We start from the raw sequence: 22,966 nt of genomic DNA, 5'->3' as shown, positions 1-22,966 counted from the left end.
CCGCGCCGCGCCGCGCCGCGCCGTGCGGCTGCTGCGACGTGACGCTGTCGTTTGTCCTCAGATCCCATCTTGGAGAACCAGGATGGCTGCGATTAGCCGCGCAAGCGAGCTTTTCAACATGAACACTTTTTACAAGTTAAGTGCCAATTTTTCACGACGATAACATTTTTGGCTCGCGGTGAGACGAGGAAGAAATGCAGACTCGGTTGGGTTCAGGTTTCATGTATTTATTCCGTCAAATATTAAATAAAAACAAACGAAAAACATGGCTTTGACAATCCTAAAGTCGTAGTGAGCGTTTACTCCTCAAGTGGGGGGTGGGGCTTGTTTGCCCGTGTGGGGGCGCTGAATGCATTAAAAGTGTCAAATGTCCAAAATCCCGCGTGGCGTTTTGGTTGGAAGAACACATGAAGAAGAACGACAAGGAAAGTTCGAAGTGCTGAGGTCGGCGTGCGGTCTTGCTTCTTCTGCGTCGGCGGCGTAGCGTTGAACCGGAGCCCGCCGTTAGTGCAAACACGTCACCCTGCTACGCTACCTGGAATGTGTGGAGAAAGTCGACTTGTGGCGGACAAGGGGGGGGGGGAAGTTGCATAATTATTTCCGTCACGGCTCACCGCTACGGAAAGCCCTTTGAACATTCTCCGATGGCCATCTCGAGGTCATGCGCTCGTCGACTCTTTGCTAGGCACCGGTCGGGCGACTGTGTTACTTTGAACTGTTTCCCCGACTCCTTCGTGGCGGTGCACTCGTTGAAATGTGCATTCGACTAGTGAAGCGCTCCATGTCAACTAGAATTGAGTGCCGTTTTTTTTGTCCTACTAGCATGCAAATGTTGCCCTCTGAAGAGGGCCAGCGCTCCATGAACTAGTATGCGCTTTGTTCTCAATTCGGCACACTAGTTGAGCGACTAGGGTGCCACAAGTAGAAGAGCTGCGTCTTAGCAGCAATGTTTTTTGCACTGTTGAATGGCATTTGCCCTTCTAGCAACACATCATTGTCCTACTCACGAGGACAAAGGACGTGCGAGAACAAGCATTGTTAGCTTGGCGGAAACGTAGCACTCGTCAATCAGACAGTGACAAAGGGGGCGCGCTAGTGCGACGTGACATTTTTGCACTCAAGTACGACGGCTTTGGCAAACTAGTAGTGAGGCAAAACAACTAGTTGACATTTTGGCGCAAGCGGTAAGGTCCAGGCGTCTACCAAACATTCAAAGCAAGAAACAGTCGCTGGATGAGTGTGCTCTGTGAAACGGCTTCTCCGTGCCGTGTTGCCGCGGTTACAGCCAACAACCCCCCCCCCCCCCAAAAAAAAAGAGCCATTGCATTCACGGGCTGCCTTCACAGGAAGTGATGAAAGGAAGACTTTTTATGCGCAGCGTTCCTTGCAGCGTGTAAACACGTCCGGTGAGTCCAGTCCAGTCCGGAGCAGACGGCCGGTGGGGTCGGTCCCGTCCCCTCGGTGCCGCGCCGGCACGCTGGCGGCTCACCTGACGTCGTGGAAGTAGAGGTTGGCACACAGACACAGCAACACGATGGACGCCAGCTTGTAGTAGATCAAGTTGCGGAATTTGGGCTCCAGGTCGCCTTGGCGGTACCAGAAGATCTGAGAGGAAAACACCACATGTGGTGATTGTCGTTGTTGGGGGTTTTATTTTGTGTTTGCGCGTACCAGCAAAATGGTGGACCCGCAGGCGAGCAGGATGCAAACGGCAAAGAAAACGTTGAGCGGGCGCGGAGGAAGCGACGGGAAAACGAAGGAGCTGATGACGGTCACCTGCAAGGTAAAAGCACTTCCACATTACACCTTTTCCACATTTTGTCTGCTTTATGTCATGTCGCGTTAGAAAAATGCCAGCAACGTGTGTCGATATTTGGCATATTGGCCTCGATATTTGAGATGATGCCTGGCATTATGATGCACAGTTGAGCGTGATGGTAGGAATAAAAAGTGCCGACTCAGAAATCCAAATTGCAGAATAGATGCTGAATGGAAAAAAAAACACGTGCGTGCGTACCAGCACAACCAGAGACGTAAATCCTCCCACTGCCAAGTTGATGATGCGATCCTGGGACAAAAACAAAACACAAAATCAAAAACACATGGTTGAAGATAAAGAATCTATGCTTGTGAGTATTGTGCTATGATCTCTGTTGCTCCTCCGTTTGTATTCAAATACCCGCCGCTGATGGGGTTAGGACACCGCAACAATCACTGCTAAGTGTTTAGCCTGTCAATGGCATTTTCCATGACGTGTTAGCATGAAGCTAAATGGACTATGATGCGGTTGCGATGTCAATTAGCCTCAATTGCGCGGAAATGTTCTACCCCTCGGCAAGCGCGTGCCGGCGCGACGTCATGAGCGTCATCGTACCCGCGCTGACGTCTCCCCGAACAGAGGTCGGTTGTCCAGGCCGCTGGTGCCATACGTCCTGCTACTGAACTCGTCCATCGCTCGCACGCTCCTCTCAGCAGCGCCACCACCTGGACACACTGGGCCAGTGTCGCATGCTCGCCCCGGCTAGCTAGCGTGCCGTCATGCCGCCGTGCGCAACGTCCAGGGGCTGGCGGGATATTTGGGAGGGGGCCGCCACGCGTTTGCCTGTCAAACATAAACACAAATGTGTCTTTTTCCATCTGCTTTCGAAAAAACGCTGAGCTCAGAAAGTTATGTCACAATTCCCTTTTTTTCCCATAAAAATTCCACAAGCGACAACAAATAATTACAATGTTTTTTCCCCAATGTATTAATAATAAAAAAAGAAATTGAGTATAGTAGCATTCAGGGTGCTTAACTTACACACATTTGATGTTACAGCCTTACTGCATTCATTTTTGGCCCCTCAAAATTCTTCAAGCAAAACCCCATGAGGACAACTTGGCAAGAGTGTTTTTGCCATGTTTGCAAATGTGTCAAAAATAAAAAAGCAAAATGTCCATACCAAGCGTATTCAGCGTGCTTCACCGTTGCCACATTTTCTTACATTACAGCCTTATTGGAAATTGCATTCAATTCATTTCCCTTTTGTACACACAATACTCCAAAAATGATTTTGAGGAATTAAAAATGAACGTGGCAGTTGTTTAAAATGGACTTTAGTGACTTGTGAGAAAAGTGATTTGCTCGCTCAACTTCCCTTTTTTTGTCATGTGCCGAAGCCGGGGGAAGAGGAAGTTGAAAGTGCAACAAATCTGGACCGCCAACGATGCCGACGCAAGCGTGCGTGACGTGACGCACGCAAAGTGCTGCTGCTTGTGGGTCACAAGTTTGCAGGAATGGTATCGAAACAAGAGGCCGATTATGATGTGGTCGGCTTAAGGGCCCGTAAGCTACAAAGCGCATTCCTCCCCGGCCGGCCACGTGATGCTCAAACGTCTTGAAGACAGCAAACCTGCGGCCGCTCGGCTGCTTTCTCGCCGTCAAACTCGCATCCAGGACGACAACAAGTAACATCCAAATCTGGACATCTGAAATTTGTGGTGCTCCGATTAATCGGCCACACATCGCCCGTTTCCGTGGGAAAAGTACGTGATCGGCTTATGTCGATTTGTGTCTTTCATCGGCAATCACAAAAACGATCGCCCGCAGCTCCCACTTTGCGGCCTGCAGCCAACTAGAGATCAGCCTCAAATAATTGACGGATGAAGCGACGACTCCAATAATTGTTAGTACGTGAGCGGCGTTGAAATTCAAAAACGCCCAGCTCATCCATGTGATCGGCAGCATAAAACCCGAATTGGAACAAAATCAGTATTGCACCTGTATTCCAATGTTAGTACGTGAGCGGCGTTGAAATTCAAAAACGCCCAGCTCATCCATGTGATCGGCAGCATAAAACCCGAATTGGAACAAAATCAGTATTGCACCTGTATTCCAATATTCAAGTGCAAATCAATTGTAGCCATGTGTTGTTTTTGTTACAGACCAGCACAGAATGTGCGCACAGATCTGTTGATTGGCAGGTGACCGGTCAGTTGTCTTCCCGATGTGTGCATATTCACTGATTGGCGACCAGTCCGTTGTTTGTCTCGGAAGTGGCCGAGCACTGACTGGCGTCCAGTCCGGGTTTGTCCCGGCGTGTCCCACACGGGCAGCACTGGACGATCAGCCAATCAGACGCCAGCTCGCAGCCAAAAGGGGCTACCGTGTGCGTGCAATGGTGTGCAGTCGTCTCACCTTTGACTTGATGAGGCGACCGGTGTCGGCAAACCGGAAGTGGCCGCCTGAAGCCAAGCCCAAGAAAAACAAAAACACGCACACACCGTGTCAAGTGTCGAAGAGCGAGCAACAGCTGTTAGCTCCCCGTGCTAACGCCAGCTTTAGCAGGCTAATTCCGGCGCGCGTTCACTTGCTAGCGAGGCTAAGCTAACGACGCTAACAATCAATGCGTGTCCTAAAAAAATAAAAATTAAATAACTGTTTTGCTAGAAAAAGCCCAGGCGTTTTATTGTTGAAGACGGAAAAATGAGAAGACTTGCCTTGCCAGCTGAGCGTCACCTCGGATGCAAAGGAAACTTTACACTACACACACATACACACGAGCGCACACACAGAGACGGGATCGATGAGGAATTAAAGGGCACGGGTTTGAGGCCAAGCCGTTAAAGGGGAGTGGCCGCGCGAGTGAGCCGATAATACCCTGCCTATCTTACCCGATCACGCTTCATTTAAATAAATAAATCAATAAAATTACGGACTTTGGCCTCAGCGGCAGCAAACGTGTTTGGCGATGTCGGAAGTTGAATCTCGACGCGTATTACGCCACCGAATACACAAACATGCACTCGTGTTTACGTCCTGACAAAATAACAAAATACGCAACTGCTTTTTTCTCTTGTCCCTCCCTCTCGATGACCAACTTAAATACCAAACGTCTTTTCATTCCTAGTAATCATTAGCTCTATATATATATATATGCAGTAATCTACACAGAACACTGATCTTACTTAACAGCAACGTTTGTCATATACGATGCCGACTTGACTGCAGAGCATAAGGCAAAAATGAATACAAAACAAATGCAAAACAAACTGCACCGTGATGCTCACAAGACATTATACACAAAAGGCATAACACACAACATATCCACACAAACATATTCCTCTCCGACGTAATTGTTGACGTTCTTATGTTGACTAGTTTATCAATATAATATTAAAATGACGTAAATCATCATTTGTCACACTAATTCCAATTGACTTTCGTCAATTTCGTCCCTTTGGAATTGCCGTAGTATTTACATCAAAACAACATGGCGGCGATTTGGAAGCCTAACTTCTTCATTTTTTCCCCAAAAAGTATTTAAACTCTATTTTATGTACGTCTGTTAAGTATTGTAGCGGTAGTGAGAAAGTACTTAAAAGTGACCACTGCGCAGCACTGTAGTGGGCGGAATGGCATTTTATGAGCAAAACGGCGTGACTTTACTTCGCTAGACTAGCTTGTTTGCTAGGAGCTTGCGCCGCCACGGCCATGGCGACGGCGGACCCGGCGACGTCGGCGGAGGAGCTGCTGCTCCGGCCGGTGCCCCGCGAGCAGGCCATCCTGGAGAGCTTCTTCACGCAGCTCGGCATGTTCTCCTTCGACCGCGCCAAGGACTACGTGGAGAAGGAGAAAGACAACAGCAGCCGGAGCTCCGGCACCGTGTGGGCCGCGCTGCTGGCCGCCTTGGCTCACCTGGCCGCCGCCGAGAAGGCTTACCACAACATGACCTTCCTGGGACAGAAAATGGGTACAAGACAAGTTACATGTTACGCAACTAAAGCTGCCTGCACCCACAAACTGCTAGAAATGCTGACAAGCACCATGTTAGTCTGCTTTAAAACGCGTTATTTTTTTTTAGCCACCTTTTTGACATTCTGCTCCTTCCGCATTTCTTTACCCATTCAAACGTTCAAATGCTGTTTAATAAAATTCAAGACATTTAGGGAACCAATCTCTACAGCACCAAAATTCCCACATTTTACATAATGGAATTCCCAACTTGTCTTACATTTGGCAAATGTCCCTCCTACTTATAGTCTAAGTTATATTTACTTCCATATTCCTCCACCGATTCAAATGTCATTAGCTCTTCATCATTCACACAGTCTCGTCTAGTTTTGTGCAACATAGTGATGTTTGTCGAATTGTAAGTTGTTACAAGGGGAAAATTAAACTGCTGCTGGGTTGTTTTGTATCCACCAGAGGGCGCTGTAGCGCAACACTATTTTGACCTGCCCTGTCTTTTTTTTTTTTGTCCTGCTGCAGGAGGCCAGTCGTTCTTCAGCCGCAAGGACTCCACGCGCACCATCTACACGTCTCTGCACAACGAACTGCGCAAGGTGGTGACGTCGGGACGGCACGGACAGCAGCAGAGCTCGTCATTGGCCTACCTGGAGGAGCTCCTGTGCCACCTGGCCGAGCAGCTGTGCCACTTTGCGCAGGCCCGCGTGGACATGGCCGACCTCTACGAGAAGATGCACGCCCTGGCCGGACAGAAGAACGTCAACGGCGAGGTGCTGGTGGCCGCGCTGGACGCCGTGATGCACAAGTACAGCTCCAAGTGAGTCCGAGGACGATGCTCGGGAAGGGGCCGGGCGGGGCATTTACAGCTAATTTCCATGGGGAGATTTTTAGAAACAAACCAAATGAGAGACTTTCCATGGGAATTAACTGTGAATTGAGGGTATTTTAAAGGATAGGTATCATGTTCAGGTATAAAACTCAATCAATCACATTTATTTATATAGCACTTTAAAAATGCAACACAGACACGATGATGTACAGATGCCTTGTGTCATCTGCTTAAAGGTGGAACCTGATTCTGTTTCTCCTGTTGACGTCCCAATTGGAAGCATGTATAGATTAAAACGTATTGGACCTAAAATTGACCCTTGGGGTACCCCACCCCACAATTACTTTCATGTGTTCTGGAGGAACATTTTTGTTTTGACATAAGCAGACATCCATGCAAAATCACAAAATTCAAAAGTAAGTCGAATTGTATCATTTTTTTGCACAGCGCTTTACTGAGGAAAACGACATCAGTTAAGTTAAATGTGACTCTTCCTGACTCAACCCATTCAAAAATACAAAAAGTCCCAAGTGTTAAATCTCAAATGAAAATGACTTATCTTCATACTATGTGTGAAGAAAAAAAATCTGTTTCTGTTGGAAGTGGATGCAAATTCATGCTGGGTGAAAATGGTGTGCTTATTTTATATGTTGCTCAAGCAATGATTTATTCACAAAACCTTTGCTCAATTTTATGTGCAATGAAGCTTCAAATATTTTGCTTCCACATTACATGGACATTATTTTCTTATTAGCTGTCAAGAATTTCAACAAATCTCTTTTTTGCCTTTTTGGTATCGGGGAAAATAAAGCAAAGCACCAACCCTCCCCAAGAAATCACAAAGCAATACACGGGTTAAAATTGAGATCAGATTTGAGATTTTATTTGCGATCTACATTACACAGCCTTTTAAGCGCGTTACTGAGGAGCAAGTAAGTCACCGTTGCCGTTATCCTCTTTGGGAAAGGGCCCTTTTTCAAGCCTCTAATTGGCTGAAATGTTCTTCCAATTAGCTGGAGGAGGCTCTTCCGACAGCCCCTTTGAGGGTTTGCACCGTTTGTGCACCAAGATTTTGAAAGAAGCACCGTGACCCTAATGGCGGCAACATGATGAACGAGGCAGTGCAAAGGGAGGAAAAAAAAGGCGATCGGAGGAAGAAAAGTGCTGAACGCAGGAGGCGCCTTCTCTCCAGGGATGAACAACAAAGTGACATCCTGCGTGTGAATAAAGCATCCTGCGTGCTACTCGGCCAACGGGGAACACGAAATTGGCCCAAAATGTGCAACCTCGGCGAGTCTTTGCGGCGTCCCGTCGTGCGGCGCTTAATTGAGGATCCTCCCCCAGGTTCCACCACCCCATCCTGGGCCGCGTGGAGGAGAGCTTCCAGACGGAGGTGGACGTGGTGACGCAGCTGCTGCGCTGCCAGGCGCAGGTGTCGGAGTGGCGCTTCCTGCCGGCGCTGCTCAGCCTGCACGGCGCCGCCGCCAAGCTGACGGCGTGGGGGCAGCTCTTCCAGCGCCAGAAGGAGACCCGCAAGCATCTCTTCGGGGGCCAGTCCCAGAAGAGCGTTCAGCCGCCGCACCTGTACGCCTGGCTCCAGCGCTTCCAGGCGGCCCTCCTGGCCAAGTTCAGCTTCTACTTCCACGAGGCGCTGAGCCGGCAGACGGCGCCGGCCGACATGCGCGCGCTGACGGCCCGCGCCGCCCCCGACTACCACGGCAAGATCTGCTCGTTCGTCCGCAAGCACGACGGCGCCAGCGTGTCGCTGGTCTTCGACAACCGCGGCTCGGAGAGCTTCCAGGGCCACGGCTACCACCACCCGCGCTCGTACCGCGAGGCCCCCAAGGGCGTGGAGCAGTTCCCCGCCGTGGTGTCGCTGCCGTCGGGCGAGCGCCCGCTCACCCACTGGCCCAACGTGGTCATGATGATGGGCGACCGCGCCGCCGAGCTCAACGCGCCCGACAAGGTGGTGCACTTCTACGACGACAAGGTCCAGAGCACCTACTACCTGGCCCGGCCCGAGCCGCACTTCACCCTGGTGGTCATCCTGGACGGCAGGAAGTCCGACAGGGACCTCAACGTGGTGGCCTTCCTGCAGGAGATCTGCGGCTCGCTGCGCAACTCCAAACCCTTTGCCACCCTCAAGCCCGGCTCCAAGGCGTGAGCCAAGACCGCCCAAAGTGACTCGACTTGGCTTTGAAGGTTGGTTGGATGCGCCGAGCTTGGATTTACTCTTTTCCGTCATTAAACATTTCAAATGCATCTTGACTGACCCGAAGCCTCTTTAAGAAGAGTATTGGTCGTTCAGCATTCACAAATTGTCCAGTTCACAGATTTTGGGGGGGCGGAACTAATGCCCCGATGCTTTGCTGCGCCTGTCGTGTGCCTAATGTAGTGGCCGGATGAGTGTGGAACAAAAAAAAAAAAAAAAAAAAAAGGAGTCAGCGGGTTGTGGACTTGAGTTGTCATTTATTTGTAATATAAATACGACACATTGATACGATCCATTTTGGCTATATGAGCTCACGTGACGGAAGCTCAGGTTTCAAACACGTCAACACCAACAGATGAGAACATTTTCCCTCTTTTCACTTTCCAAACAAGACCCACCCCCCACCCCTCCCCCCAGCACCAACATGTGATGATGCTACATGCCGAGTACATACATACGGTATCCTATGTGCAAAAAAAGTCACAACGGGTTAATGTGGGAACTCTAGCAAAGGTTTGAAGGATTTCTTTCATTCAGAGTGCTGCAGCGCTTCCTTCTGGACATGCGTGTGTGGTCCTGAACCCCAAACCCAAAAAAACATGAAAAAAAGGCACTTTCACATTCTCTCGCTCTCACATTCGCTGTGCTGTTCAAGTGTTTGATTTTTTTTTTTTTTTTTTTTTTTTTGCGGGGCGTTTTCAGTACGGAGCCCCACCCTGTTCACTTCCTGTGAGTTTAAGGTTAACTTGTGAGTTTAGTGCAGGGGTTCTCAAACATTTTGGGTCCGGGGACCCCCGTCGCGGGGCAAACAAGGACGGGGGCCGTCGGCCGGGATCATCGTCTGGGCTAGGGGGAGACCAATCCCACGATACCTGGCTTGTCCTATGACAAAAGTGTTTGGAGGTGTATTGTAACGAGCAGCAATTATTTGTGATTTTTTTAATTTCTTTTTTTTAAACGGTATTTTTTGGAACCTGTCCCCTGTTATTTGGGTAACCCCACAACTATTTCTGGTATTTTTTTACCTGATCCCTTTTCAATTCCTTTGAGTTTTTTAGACCCGATGCCCCTCTTTTTTTGTATATATTTTTTTTCCACTTTATTGTCTCTTTTAATTTGAGTGAGCATCAGTTATTAGTCGATTTTTGGGAGAAATCTATCCCCCATTAGTTTACACAACCCGGGGGGTCCTGGGACCCTGGTTTGAGAACCTTTAGTGTAGCAAGCAGGTAAACCTTTTAACACATGCGCACACACACACACACACACACGCACGCACGCACGCACGCACGCACACACACACTCACCTCAAGAAAGTGGCATGCTCGTTTTCCAACTTGCACTTGCGTGTTCGGGCACTCAAGCCAGGCATGAATAATCTATCGTCTATCACTATTCTAGTAGATCTGCACGCACAAGGCCGAGCAAGCAGTGCACGCGCGCGCGCGCGCGCACACACTCACACGAGAAAGGTTCCCTCCAAGCGTGGCACCCTGTATGAACATCCCCCTCGCACCCTAATAAAGAAGGCGGCTCTTAAAGTTCTTAAATAACATTCAATAGATGAACAGTCGTTAAAAACATTCATTCGTTAATTAGCTTGGACGTTTTTATTCGCCCCCGTTGGGTTTTAGCAGCAGAACTGAGTCGGAAAAAACCGCCAAAACAAAATCCCAAGTAAGTCAAGATCAAATAGGAACGAGGGCATCGCGGCCTGCCCGGGCACGGCGCAGTCCAACATTCAACTTGACTAGAACTACTCGTTAGGTCTCTTATGGATTAGCGCGCCTGCTAAATGCTTCTGTACAACAAGAAGAGACTACAGCAACCTGACGACACACAAATATCAGTTTTAGCAGTGGGTGAATGCTGAAGAGCATTCACGGGTTCTTTTGCACCCGAAAGAGGTTCCCCCAATTCCCACTTTTGCTGGGGGAAAAAAAAAAAAAAATCTCATTGCCCAAATTGGACTCATTCTATATTCTCTACTTATTCAAATATTGTTCAAAGCATTGCAACTTGTAAATGTTCAGCTCATTCACGACAAAATTGGAAAGCATGACTTTTTTTTTTTTCCAGAAAAAGTTCTCAACTGAACGCAGAAATGTTGTCGTCTTTCCCCAGTTGTCAGTGCGTTTGTGAAAACGCGACTTTGTGTCCGCTCCCTCCGGACGTTTTGCTTTCCGTTGTCACGGCGATTGTTTTCTTTCCGTTATCATACTGAGTAAATATTCACCATAGAAATAGTCCAGAAATACATCCTCATTAGTGGCACTCATCTGAGCAGTTCTCATGGTGATCTTCGTACAGTGGCGCCTTGACTTCAGAGTGCCCCAAGGGGGCGGGACCAAATGAACGGCGTTTCCATTCATTTCAATGGGGAAACTTGCATTGGCATACAAGTCAAGGTAGCACTGTCAATAAAATACGAATCCCTATTTTTGATTGTTCTACTTCTCACATTCTCACTTAAATCTACCGCAGTTCAGCTCTTCAGCATTCACGCGCAATTTCTATGGAAATTGCATTCTCTAGTTACGATGATTATTCTTATTATTGTTCTCATCTTCTATCAGATGCGGGAGAGCATTTCAAACCCTCACTCGTCCGAGTTTCTACCCTCAAAATGTTTGGCGATACCCTGTTCTCCTCGAGTGCGGTCGGCTCGGTTTGGCTCACATGGTGCAGGATTTGTCGAGCGGCGGCGGGGGTAGGGGTGGCGTGCTGCTCTTGGGCGGCACGGCGGGTTTAGGCCTCAGGGCGGGGGGCCTTAGCGGGACCCCCGTCCGAGCAGCTGCCACGGGCTTGAAGGAGCCCGGGGCGTCCGGGGACGGGTTGGCCGGCCTGGGCGGGGGTCCCGGCAGAGGGCTGACGGGACTAAGGGGCCCGAGGGGGCTCGGGGTGCCGGGGGTCCCCGGGGTGCCGGGGGTGCCCGGCGTGCTGGGTGTGCTGTGGGGGCTCGGGGACTCGGAGGAGCATGGGGCGGGGGGCCCGTTTTTCACCTGCTCCAGGGTGTCCAGGACCACGTCCGGAGCCGGCCTGCGGCCCTGACGCTCCAGCAGCCGGAAGTCCCCCAGGGCCACGCTCACGGTCTCCTCGATATCCTGCACAAAAGCAGGAGCCGTGCAGTGTCAATTCGGACATGCCTCTCTTTATGCTGCCCATTTCAACCTTTTCCCGGCCCGCCATTGCGTTTTATTTAGAGGGGAAAAAAATCAACTCTAGGAGTCATCTCCGAGTCACGCGGCCAATCTACGTGTTCCAAAGAATCCAAAGTCTATCAACCGTTACGTCTGTGACTTGTCAATGGGTCTAAAAGCTAGCGTGAAAGGGGCTTCGGTTTCAAGACACCGCCAGTAGCGTACCTGAGCCAGCGCGCCGGGGTCGGCGGCCCTGGATCGATGCGAGTCGAAGCCGTGCTGGCCGCCGCCGGAGCGGCGGACGGGCGTGTCCTCGGGCCTCCGTAGCGAGTCGCGTCGGCCGACGATCGCGGCGCCGGCGGCCGAGCGGCGCCGGCGCTCTGGGCTGTCCGGGGGCGGCGTCGGGCCCTGGCTGCGCCCGAGCAGCAGGTCCCGGGGGCTGAAGTGACCGGTCACCGGGGGCGAGCCGCGCTCCATCACCGCCCCGTTGCCGTGGCAGTCGCTGCAGCGGCCCAGCGGGCGCCGGAATAAGCCCTCGGTCCGCTTCCTCCTGTGACTGCCGCAATTGGTTGGCATCGTTAGGCGTTATTTGGACTGGACGATACGGCATGAAAATAGAAAATACTATATAAATATAAAATACTTGTTTGTGATTTGAATCGGGTTAGGGTTAGGGTTAAAAAAAAACAAAAACGTGAAAAGTGAGTTTTGCTTTGGTGCCATCTGGTGGCAACTTGGTGCCGAAGTGAGTTGAGGAGCTTCATGAAGCCAAAATGAGTCCTTTACTCCCATCTTGTGGTATCCATGGGCAGTTACAGTACAGTATACCTCCTTGCAGATGAGTGCTTTTTAGGGCCTCAGTCTCGCTCCCTACCTTGGCAAATGTTCTTATTCTCGGCTGTTTTTGTGCTCAGGCCAAAGTCGAAATTACCTGTGGTATGACTCGGGCGGTCGGATGTCGGTGGGCGAGCACATGTCTCGGGTGGACCTCTTGTCCTCTGTGCTGCTGCTCCCGCCGTCGCTGTCGGCTTTTAGGCTCAACGCGTCTGACGTTGCGTCAGCCCTGGAAGAAAACAACAACAAAAAGGACAGGACAACCGTCAGCCAGTAGCCGTCGGCAATTAAGTGATCGATAGTAATTAGTGAGGAGGGAGTTGATTAGAACTTGGCCTGTCCGATTGATTTCCAAAAGCCAATGCGCCATTTAGCCAGAGGTGGCGGTCGGTCACACGAGCAAAATTGAGACGTCTCAACCTTGGAAGTTTGAAGCAAGTTACTGTGGCAAAATTCAAGCTTTTTTTTTTTTTTTTGTGAGCGTTGCTAGAACGGTGACACACTTAAGCTCGGGCATGAGTCGCCCTCATCACTTCTCCTTCGTTGTCAGCGCAAGGAGGATTTTTTTTTTCTACAATTGGCTGAGTTTGACGCGGGTGTTCTGCGTATGCGGTTGGATTCCTGGATTTTTCCAGGACTCTGAGTGGAACTTGATTGACAGTTAAGCCGGGTGCGGTTTCAGCTCAGTTGAACATTTCGTCTGCGGAATGAATGCGAAATGCAGGTTGCCGTGGTAACGCGGCTGCCGTGTCGCCGGGATAGACGTCTCTTTAGGTATGACTCGACTCGGCTGGTCAGACAAAGCGACCGGCGAACCGAGGCGACCCGGCGTTTGCCCGACACTCGCCTCTCCTTTGCCACGATGTACTGATGCGGTACTAGCCCGCGGTTGCCGTTGTGGCGCCCTTCCCACCAGTCCTGCGAGGCGCGCTGGTAGAGCAGCAGCGTGGCGCCCTTCTTGAACGACAGCTCGCGGCCCGAGCGGCCCACGTAGTCGAACCTTGCCACCGCCTCCACCGCCTCGCCCTCTGCAAAGGAGACCGCGTTCAAGTCTTTTCATTCACACGCAGAGAGGAAGAAAAAAAAAAGTGGGAGAAGGAGGGAGGGATGTCGCCATGGCTGCAGTTGCTACGGCAACAGAGCTCTGCATACCCTCGTCGCTGGTCTGGGTCTCGGTGCCGGCGTCCGGCTCGGTCTCCTCCAGAGCGCCCGGCTCGCTGAATGGACTCTCGCTGTTGGAAGGAGAGCAAAAGTAGAGGTCCTTTTCTTGTCCTCTTCAAAAAATTGGCCGTGTGTGTACACGTTCCGGGATACTTTGATGTGGTCGCAACGGTGTGGGACAAAAGGTGCAATTGCAGAAACGCCGGTAAACGGAGTTTTTGGGAAAGCTCTTTGAGCAGTTATTCAAATCAGCTAAAGTCGATGTAGCTATGTATTATCCTGCTCTTAGTCGTCACCAGTAAGACAATCCAGCTCACGAGTAGACGGACAAGAGCGTCGTCAAACTACTACTATGTCTTACTAGTCAGGTTTCTTATCTCCCCACTACTGCTTTCCGTTACTGCATAACATGTCTCGTTTCCAATTTGGGATATTTCCCAAATCCCCCATCTGAACTTCCCGTAGAAATTGACTGGAAAATCTCCACTGGAATCTTCACAGAAATTGACCGTAAATGTCCCCTCCTCTTTGCATCCCGGTCGTCAACTCCCCCAAAAAAGGAGTCGTCACCGAATGCAAACGGAGGTTGAGAAGCCTCTCACCAGTACTGCTCGCCGGTCATGCAGGTCTCGTAGAGCGGCCCCGGCAGCTCCTTGACGTCGGGGAAGATGTTGTCGTGGTGCAGGATGACCGTCTTGACCACCTCGTTGACGTGCGCCTGGCAGGCCACCTGGTCCAGAGAGTCCGGCGTGGGCAGCAGAGTCGGCCCGAAGACGATGGCCAGGTTGCCGGCGTCCATCATGTTCTCGTCGCTGTACTTGGACAGGCTGGAGGACACGCGGCCTGACTGAAAGGACGCGCTTGGACAGGAAGGAGCCGGGAGGGGCCACAGGAAGTGCCACTTACTGGTTGAGGAAAGCGAAGAGGTAGCGCATCACTACCAGCGTGGCCCTTGGGACCCCCAGAAGGATCTTTTGGATGCACTGGGCTCGCTCGTAGAGGTTCTCCATTCCTGCACGCCGAGAGATTAGGAGGTTGCGCGAGTTCAGAAAGAACCGGTCCCATTCGGACTCATACTTTATGGAAGTCTTTTTTTTTTCCCTCCGGACCCGTAGTTAGAAACTTGCCACAATATCTGTACCAAAAACCACATGTTCCGCCGGGATGTCGAGCGGCACTCACGGACGCAGGCGATGAGGTCGTTGAACCTGTCGCTGGGGAAGAGCGGGTTGTCCAGGCCGCGGAAGTACAGCTTCAAGACGCCGGCCACCGAGTTGATGTCGCGGTTGCTCTCCTCGTCAATCAGCGGGTCGTCACCTGGACGGGCAGGCGGCAGGTCAAAATGTCTTGCTCAGCGCCGCCCGAGCGCCTCCCGGACTCAACGAACGCTCACCTCTCTCGAAGGAGTTCTTGATGTCGTTGACCTCCACCTGAGAACCGGATACCCGGAATATGCCTTGATGTTGGAGACCTGTGGAACGCCGAAAGACGATTGAGCGTTTGCACTTTTCCACATCATTCGAGGCGAACTCCAGCATTCTCTATTCAGGCTCGAGAATTCTGGAAGTCTGGACACGTTGAACTCTCGACTTCAGACTCCTTTCGACATGCCCGCATTTGGTTCGACCGCACCTTGGGTGCAACGAGTTTCTTGCCCTGCCTCACCCCTTGACTTGAACATTTTGTCCTGTTTTACTGCCACTTCTCCTGATGATCCAAGTGAGGCGGTTACCGTACTTTTGCTTACAATTTAGTGAGGGCTTGACCCGCTTGATGCTTGCCACAGCCATCTGGACTCGCTTGACTCGGCTTCCACTTACCGTGCAGGTTGATGTAGCGGATGCAGCTCTCCACCAGCAGAGGTATGGCTTTGGTTGAGTCCTGTCAAGACAGTTGAGTCAAATTTCCACACGGGACAAATCTGTCAAGAACTGTTTGACTTTGGAGTTGCACACTACCTGGTGCTTGCTGTGCGAGTTCTTCCGCCCGCGACTGAAAGATGTCATTTCGAATTCATTGGAATGGTGTCAACGCGTTGAATGAAATGCGATGAGGAGCGAGGATCTTACCTGGTGGTGAGCAGCTCCGCTTTGTAGCCTGCCAGACAGAAACCAGGACAAATTTGAGGACAGCGGTTCAGGGGTTCTCAAACGTTTCGGGACACCCTCATCCCAACGGCAGTTAAACAATGACCACGTCGAACCCTAAACACCATAGGAACTACAAAGTGGACTCTTTTCGAACCCCCCCCCAAAACTTAGATATATTCAGTGATATCCAGCTTAGGGTCCCTTTGAGTCGTCTTCCTGGTGAGGTCAAAGGGCGTACCGGTCCAAGGAGCTTACGCTGGATATCAGGGACATAAACGCTTGAAGGCTTTTCAGTCGCTCACCTTCTGCTATGGCTTTCTTGAGGATGTCATGTTTGGCTTGGAGCTTGGACACCAGGTTGCTCCCCTCCAGGTACTCGCGGAATTTCTAGAAGAGCAGACTCTCAGTCTCGGTTTGTTTGTGCTCCGGTCGTCATCGCGCGTCCGCAACCGCGGTCTGACCGTGAAGTAGAAGAGTTCCGTCTCCTGCTGGTTGGCTCGCCTCTTGGCCAGGCTGGGTTTGTTCAGGTAGCCGTCCGACACGCTGGACTTGACCGACTCGGACGAGGGGCTGTGGGTGAAGCTCTGCGACACGTCAAAGTCGTCCAGCACCGTCATGTCCTGAAGGGTGGTCAGCGTGGCCCCCCACGTCTTCTTCACCTGCGGAGCAAACCCGGTAATGCGGCGCATCCACCCAGCGAGCTTTCAAGAACTTTTCTTTAGCAGCACCTACGGGACTGCGGCGGAACTAAGCAATGTCTTTGGAGCGACCGTTCTGACCTCTTCGTTCTCGAGTTTCAGCGAGGCCAGGCGGGTCTGCAGCTGCGTCAGGCGCAAGGTGAGCTCCGCCTGCACCTGCGGCTGGGAGGCGATCTGGCTCACCTGGCGGGGAGCCAACCACAAAGGTCAGATTGGGCCACTGGACCCGACGGGACCGTCCGGGACCGACCGTGTCGCCCATGTGGGCCTGGAAGCTGAAGCGGGGCGGCGGGCAGAAGGCGCTGGGGTAGAGGCCCAGCAGACGTTGGCGGTCGCGGGCGGGGTCCAGACCCTCCACGGCGCCTTCCAGGACCTCCAGACCGGCACGCCTGGACGCCTCCAGGCTGAGTTCGGCCGACAGGTACGTCCTCAGAGCCCGGCTCAGACTGGAGTGGTACCCTAGGTCACAGCACTGGCACCAAACGCACGCAACCTTTCAGAGCCAACGGCCAAAGCGCGTCGCGGCGTTTGCGCCCGAGGTCGATGAGGTCAACTCACGTCGATGATGTCGGGCAGGTCGTGAATGTAGTACTTGAAGACGGAGGCGTTGGTGGCCTCCAGAGTCAGCAGGTACTCGTTGCGCGCTTTCAGCGTCTTCACTTTGTTCTCCGAATATTTCGCCTTCCTCTGAAGGAAGCCAAAGCGAGCGTGACAATCGGCGGGCACTCGGCGCGCCCTCTGCCGTACCTTCTCGCGCATCTTCTCCATCTTGCGGGCGGCGTTGCGCCTCTGGTGGCGCTCCTCGATGCGCAGGCCGAACACGGGCTCGGCGCCGCCGCTGCCCGCGCCCGTCGCGCCCTTGGCGCGGCCCTCCTGCCGCTCGGCCTCGCGCAGCTTGCTCTCGGCGGTGATGGTCTCCACGTGGTACATGTGGTAGCTCTTCATCACCTAGGCAACGCCAAGTTGCGCGCACGTGAACACGTTTGGACCGAGGCGTTTGGGACATTCTCCCGTGCGCGTTTGCTGGCACTTACGGTGTAGAGCTCGTTGAGAAGCTTCATGAGGTCCTCCTGAAGCTGGAAGATGATCTCCTTGCTCTAAAGGACGACGCGGCAAGCAAGCATGACGACGTCAGCTTGTCGCCATGGCGTCCAGGACGGGAGTTTTTTTTTTTTTTTTTTTTTTTTTTCGGGAGCCGTGAGAGGGATTAACAATGAAGATGATGAGCTAAAGCGGGAGGCGCGCTTGTTTAATTAGCCGCTAAGCCCAGCAGAGCGCCGCCAAAGTCACGTGACTTTTCCCTGAGCGGCGAAGGAGCGTTCCCGCTTTAGCGCAGCGGTTGAATCAAACATGAAAATGAGTTTGGAACGCAGCAATCTTTTCACCTTCAGACTCAGGTGGATCGCACGAGTGGACTAATTGGACTAGTTTGTGCAAAGCGAGTGTAGCCAAAAGCAAGCGGATCGAGTGGCCCCCCCCCCCACGAAATGTCAAATCCTCGACTTTGCTTCCGCAAGCGCTAAATGTCGTTGCGCAATCTTGCACAGACATTGCAATTGCTTGACTCCCGTTGCCATTCACATCTGGAGATGATGATGATGATGATGATGATGATGACGACGACGAAGGGCGATCTGACCCTCTTGAGGAGGCGGGCCGAGTCCTCGCTGATGTGCGTGAGGCGGCTGATGACGTTGTTCAAGTAGAGGTCGCTGAGCGTGGCGTGGTCCTTGCTCTCCCGCCGCACCTGAAGGCAAAACGCCGCGTACGTGACTCCGGAATCCAACCGGCAACTGTTTGGGGGCTTTCGAAGCGGCGGGAAATAACTGGGACATTGCGCGGGAAATTGGGAATGGGTCTTTGGCAATTACAAACTAAAATGAAATTGGAAATAGTCGTGCCTTGACTTTTTCAAGATACAAGCTGGGTTTTTTTTGTTGCTTTCACTTGCGAGTAACAATTCCAATTTTGAACTTAGAAAGGCTTTAAGCAAAGAGAAACGGCCATTTTGCATTTCAAACAAGCACACAAGTTTGCCCTTGGGGAGCCTCTGCTAGCTTAATGCTACCTCGCAATGCCAAAGCCCAAATGACGCTAGCATCGATGTGTCAGTGTTCTAAGCCGTGTTTTATTTCAACACAACATCCCGACAGTTGACATAACAGGCCTGTATTCTTGATCTTCCGCAAAGACTATCGCTGAGTCGGTTGTTTTGTCGGTCTGCTCCGTGTCGTCCGGAGCGCATCCACTCACCTGGTTGAGCAGCAGGTACCAGCAGTTGACCGGCGACAGAAGGTTCTGGTCCTTTCTAGAAGAAGCAGACAAGATTGGGTTTTGCATCTTGCGCAGTCCGACCAAGGCTGGCGTTGAGAGCGGGCGGCGGCTGCTTGCTACTTGTACTGCTGGTGGTCCTTGGTGCTGCGCGTCTTGGCCATGAACCTCTCGGCCAGCTTCTCCAGGTTGCGCGAGTACTCGGTCTCGATCTCGGCCTTCTTGCGGAAGAAGTCCTGCAGGTCCTGCAGGAGCTGCACGCGCATCTCCGTCTGCTGCTCCAGGCAGCGCTGCTGCTCCACCAGCTGGGCTCGCACATCTGAACACGCAGTTGGGGCGCACTTCGTCAGTATTCGCGCACGCTTTTTGCCCTCGAGATTTCACACTTCCGCCTCGACGCCAATCTTGCGCGCTTTGCGTTTTGTGACCTGCTGTAAAAAGCGGGCGGCTATTTTTTTTTTTGCGCGCGCCTCGGTAAAAGTGCCATTTGGACTCCGAGCGACACGGCCGCTTTATATCTTGCTGATCCTTCGAATTAGCGAGCGCCCATCTCAGGAGTCACCTTGGAGCGCATCTCATTACGTGCTGCGCGCGTGCACACGCACACGCCCAGCGGCCCTCCACTCGGCGCCGTAATGCCGGCGGCACGCTCGGCTGCTCGGGCCGCCTCCAACGGCGGCGAGGGAAACGGGCGAGGACAGAATACACAATCAGCCTCCCTCGCACACACGCGGACGGCCTCCTCGGGGAGCCTCTCCACTCGGATACCTGTTGTCACGGCAACCAGTCAGTGTGTGAACCGCGGGATGGCGAAGGTGATGGCGAGGGAATGCGATCTGCCGCAGCCGCCTTACGGCGACTTCAATCTCAATTTGGAGGCGCGGCGGCACGCCGGACGAGTGGTTTGCACGTCCGCGGTCGAGGGTTCCAGTCTGCCTACTCGGCCTCGTCCTGCTTTCTAAAACATGAACGCTCGGGCGTTGATTCGGACATCGGTTCAGTGATTGTCCAGAGGTGCCTCGACATGGGCGGGCGGGCGAGCAGTCCGTGGCTGGGGGGAGGCTGACAGGCGGGCCCCCTCCCCCGCTGTCCTTCATCTCATTTGCATTTCCTGGCCGCACTTTGATTTTAATGAGGGTCCGACGGGCGGCACCTCGGAGGAGTCGAAGGCTGGCCCCCGTCACGGCTCGTCAGCGTCCGTCCCTTCCATCGCGCCGCTAAACTGCCGTTAACTTTTGCCAAACAAACGCTTGTAAAGGATGAAATGCAAAGGTGCCATACTTCCAAGTTCAATACAATTGAATCAAAAATGTACTGAACCGGCTTTTTCAAAAAAAGTCCCAAGCCACTGTAACACAAAGTGGAGTTTGAATCCATGATTATGCGTGCCACTAGAGGGAGCACCACTTGGCACACGATGTTCATAAAGTGAAAAATGTCTGCGTAGTGATTTAAGAGTATTTGAGCCATTGTTTCGGTCAACCATGTTGCACGCCGTCGAAAAATTGCTCTCGAGTGATTTGGAAGTAAGGATGAAAATGATGAGCAATCATTCACTCATTCCCGACTCCCCGATCACTACAGCCACATTTGAAGACGATTTTTATTTTTCTATTTGAACGAAATGGGAAATCACACTTTTTTTTTTTCTGCTGTTACATAATCGCGGCTTGTAAGCAAGCGGCGCTTTTGTCATGTGGAGCGTGACCACTTTGCCGCCTCCAAATGCGCTTGTTCAATCTTTCATGCGTTGCTTTTTTGGGGAGCTTTGTGTCAATGTTTTATGAAGGTCAATTCCCAACACTTGCACAATTTTTCACCGCTGTTCACGCTTGGCCAGTGGCGAGGCCGCGTTTGGTGGCAAAACGCCTTTCGAGCTCCGTCTGTGGCTCTCCAGTCAGTCGTCCCCCTGTCGCGCCTGTTTTGCATGTGAGCGCAACGCTTTTTTTTTTTTTTTTTGGAAGAAATGGAATCAGATAAGCGGCCTCTTTGAGCGCGAACAAGACAATCGGGTTGCAAATCGGCACAAAAGCCACAAAGGAGTCTTTGTTGTCACGCCAGGAATGAGTTGACTTGTTGAAATGGAGAAGGCCCGACTCAAAGTGGGAATCGCTCAGGGAATGTGGAAGGAAGCCGTCAAAATGTCGACTCTTCCAAATGTGGAATGCAGCTTGAGCTGCAAGTTGAATTTGTTCGCCAAACCACTCGTACGGCAAGTCATCCCTCCCCATAGAAACGAATTGAAATGCCGTTCATCGGTCGCAGCCTCCACAAAAAACAAAATGTGTCGCGCGTGATTGTTGCTAACAAAAGGAGCAGTTAATAATCGTGGACTTTCGAAAAAGTCAAGGCGCCACCGTAGTTCCGCACGTGTCCAAACTGAACGCAACTCTTTGAATCGCTTGAGAAATGTGGGAGGAGCGGCAAGTAAATATGCCGCAGGTCCGCATGAGCCAGGCAGAAGGAAATCGCAAGGCGGGCGCGTCACCGCGTTTGTGTCGGTCCGCCTTCCACGTGTCAACCCGGAGGAGGAGGGAGTGAGAAATGGCCGGGTTACCGCGGCAACCGGGTCCAAGGACACCGGGGCGCGAAGCTGCCCCATCCTCGCGCCGCTGACGACAACTGCGTCGCTAGCCATGCAAAAAGTGCACAGAAATGTCACACTGTAGTGGGGAAGACCCAGTCGGCGTACTCGTGCATGCGCCGATTTGTTTTCTCGCGAGCGCAAGGAGTGTGGTGGAGCAACTGAGCGCACGAGTCGGATGTGCTCGCAAATGCTTTTCTTTTGCTCCTCTCAGCAATGTGGCCCACCTGGCCGGCCTGCGCCTAATATACGTACGCGCCGCCAATCCACCAATCACGAGGCGGCACAGGGAGGCAGACTTGCGAGGCACATGGTTACAAGAGCTTTATGTTCCGGTGGTGGGGGGGTTCTCATTTCACGTGAGCGGTCATTTCAATGCAGGGCATCCCCGCCCGCACACGTAACACAAAGAATGCCTCACAGCATTTTGTCTTTGAAAAAAGTCTGCCTATTTGTTGGGCGACAAACATTGGCATGGTAAATGGAAATGGATTCATTTGCTTTCTTTGACGTCTTTCGGTGCACACAGTTGTCCTTGTATGTTGTACAATGGGGGAAAGGAAGGTCATCTGTCATGGGGGGGGGGGGGATGCTGAATGAAGATTTTTTTGGGGGGCTCCTGCTCACCTGACTGACTGCATGTCATTAAAAAAAAAAACAAAAAAAAAAAACAGAATTCTCAATGAAACATTTCCCGCCATGCTTACGAGGAATGTGCACGAGTGCGTGTGGACGTGAGGTGGGCGGCCGGCGAATGGGTGGTCACGGGCTTGTTTGCAGGGGGGGGGGAAGTATGGTAATCATGTCGTTTTCACATCCTAGCAGGTGTCTTTTTTTTCTAAAGGGCACATGATGCAGGGAGGTAACCATGGTGCTCTCTGAATAGGGAGGGGGCACAGGAAGGGGGGGATTTAAGCCCCCCCCCGCCCACACACACACACACACTCACGCCCACCCGACCCCCTTGACCCTGAACCCCAGACGGCCTCGCCCCCCCCCCCAAAACACCTCCAGCTTCATGCAGCACTCGGGATGAACTCGTGACGTTCCCCACGATGCACACCGTGCGCGTGCGCGTGCGCGTGTGCTGCAAGATTCCCGCCTTACCTTTCACTTGACTCTCGTAGTCCGCAAGGATCTCTTTGTCCTTTTTGCTCTTGTTGGAGTTTGACATGTCGCCTCCACCAAGCACGTCACCTCATCCAGAATAAAATAAAAATCAAAAATCAAAAGCAAAGCCAAAAAAGACTATTTCCCGCCTTCTTCTTTGGCCGCCAGCATGCTCGCCACGTCCACGCACTGCCGCAGCCTCCACGCTGACGAAGAGGAGGAGGAGGAGGAAGATCAAGTCAGACGGCAATTAGCTTCTCTCGTGAGCGCGCACGTCACGATGCGCACACATGAGCTGAGGCACGTGCG

The 22,966-nt window shown here is 52.1% G+C and overlaps 4 protein-coding genes across 10 annotated transcripts in view; 2 read left to right on the top strand and 2 right to left on the bottom strand.

The window, feature by feature from the left end:
* dmtf1 (cyclin D binding myb-like transcription factor 1) overlaps positions 1 to 268 on the top strand; it is a 5,986-nt gene extending 5,718 nt beyond the window's left edge. For all 4 annotated transcript variants that reach the window (XM_086022871.1, XM_086022870.1, XM_086022872.1 and 1 more), the window contains exon 17: positions 62 to 268. In XM_086022871.1, coding sequence (XP_085878997.1) covers positions 62 to 96 — 35 coding nt within the window. In that variant the 3' untranslated portion in view covers positions 97 to 268. The remainder of the gene's footprint in view (positions 1 to 61) is intronic.
* On the bottom strand, positions 212 to 5,690 carry tmem243b (transmembrane protein 243, mitochondrial b). 4 transcript variants are annotated; one of them, XM_086022895.1, is made up of 7 exons: positions 4,480 to 4,660; positions 4,178 to 4,224; positions 2,375 to 2,602; positions 2,018 to 2,068; positions 1,672 to 1,776; positions 1,490 to 1,605; positions 212 to 535 (listed from the first exon to the last, which is right to left on the bottom strand). In XM_086022895.1, exons 3-7 carry the CDS (start codon positions 2,450 to 2,452, stop codon positions 532 to 534), a joined length of 354 nt encoding a protein of 117 aa, XP_085879021.1. In that variant the 5' UTR covers positions 2,453 to 2,602; positions 4,178 to 4,224; positions 4,480 to 4,660; the 3' UTR covers positions 212 to 531. The 4 variants fall into 4 exon arrangements, with proteins under 4 accessions (XP_085879021.1, XP_085879018.1, XP_085879019.1 ...); XM_086022892.1 differs by having other exon boundaries at positions 212 to 1,605; positions 4,480 to 4,652; XM_086022893.1 differs by lacking the exons at positions 4,178 to 4,224; positions 4,480 to 4,660 and adding an exon at positions 5,429 to 5,690 and having other exon boundaries at positions 212 to 1,605.
* On the top strand, positions 424 to 10,985 carry kics2 (KICSTOR subunit 2). Its single transcript, XM_086022889.1, has 3 exons — positions 424 to 5,732; positions 6,251 to 6,545; positions 7,902 to 10,985. The coding sequence occupies exons 1-3, from the start codon at positions 5,474 to 5,476 to the stop codon at positions 8,719 to 8,721; spliced, it is 1,374 nt and encodes a 457-aa protein (XP_085879015.1). The 5' UTR covers positions 424 to 5,473; the 3' UTR covers positions 8,722 to 10,985.
* On the bottom strand, positions 10,796 to 22,966 carry LOC147126290 (SLIT-ROBO Rho GTPase-activating protein 1-like). Its single transcript, XM_086022869.1, has 23 exons — positions 22,655 to 22,966; positions 19,087 to 19,282; positions 18,946 to 19,000; positions 18,332 to 18,439; positions 17,727 to 17,789; positions 17,440 to 17,640; positions 17,251 to 17,379; positions 16,943 to 17,164; positions 16,774 to 16,875; positions 16,456 to 16,653; positions 16,297 to 16,381; positions 15,974 to 16,001; positions 15,863 to 15,896; positions 15,725 to 15,785; positions 15,298 to 15,375; positions 15,087 to 15,221; positions 14,811 to 14,916; positions 14,507 to 14,731; positions 13,896 to 13,975; positions 13,591 to 13,771; positions 12,841 to 12,972; positions 12,135 to 12,465; positions 10,796 to 11,873 (listed from the first exon to the last, which is right to left on the bottom strand). The coding sequence occupies exons 1-23, from the start codon at positions 22,719 to 22,721 to the stop codon at positions 11,445 to 11,447; spliced, it is 3,246 nt and encodes a 1,081-aa protein (XP_085878995.1). The 5' UTR covers positions 22,722 to 22,966; the 3' UTR covers positions 10,796 to 11,444.

Source organism: Filicampus tigris, chromosome 22 (assembly GCF_054856515.1).
Source record: "Filicampus tigris isolate MCC_2025a chromosome 22, RoL_Ftig_1.0, whole genome shotgun sequence".
NCBI lineage: Eukaryota > Metazoa > Chordata > Actinopteri > Syngnathiformes > Syngnathidae > Filicampus > Filicampus tigris.
This window is presented reverse-complemented; position numbering and strand designations above follow the sequence as displayed.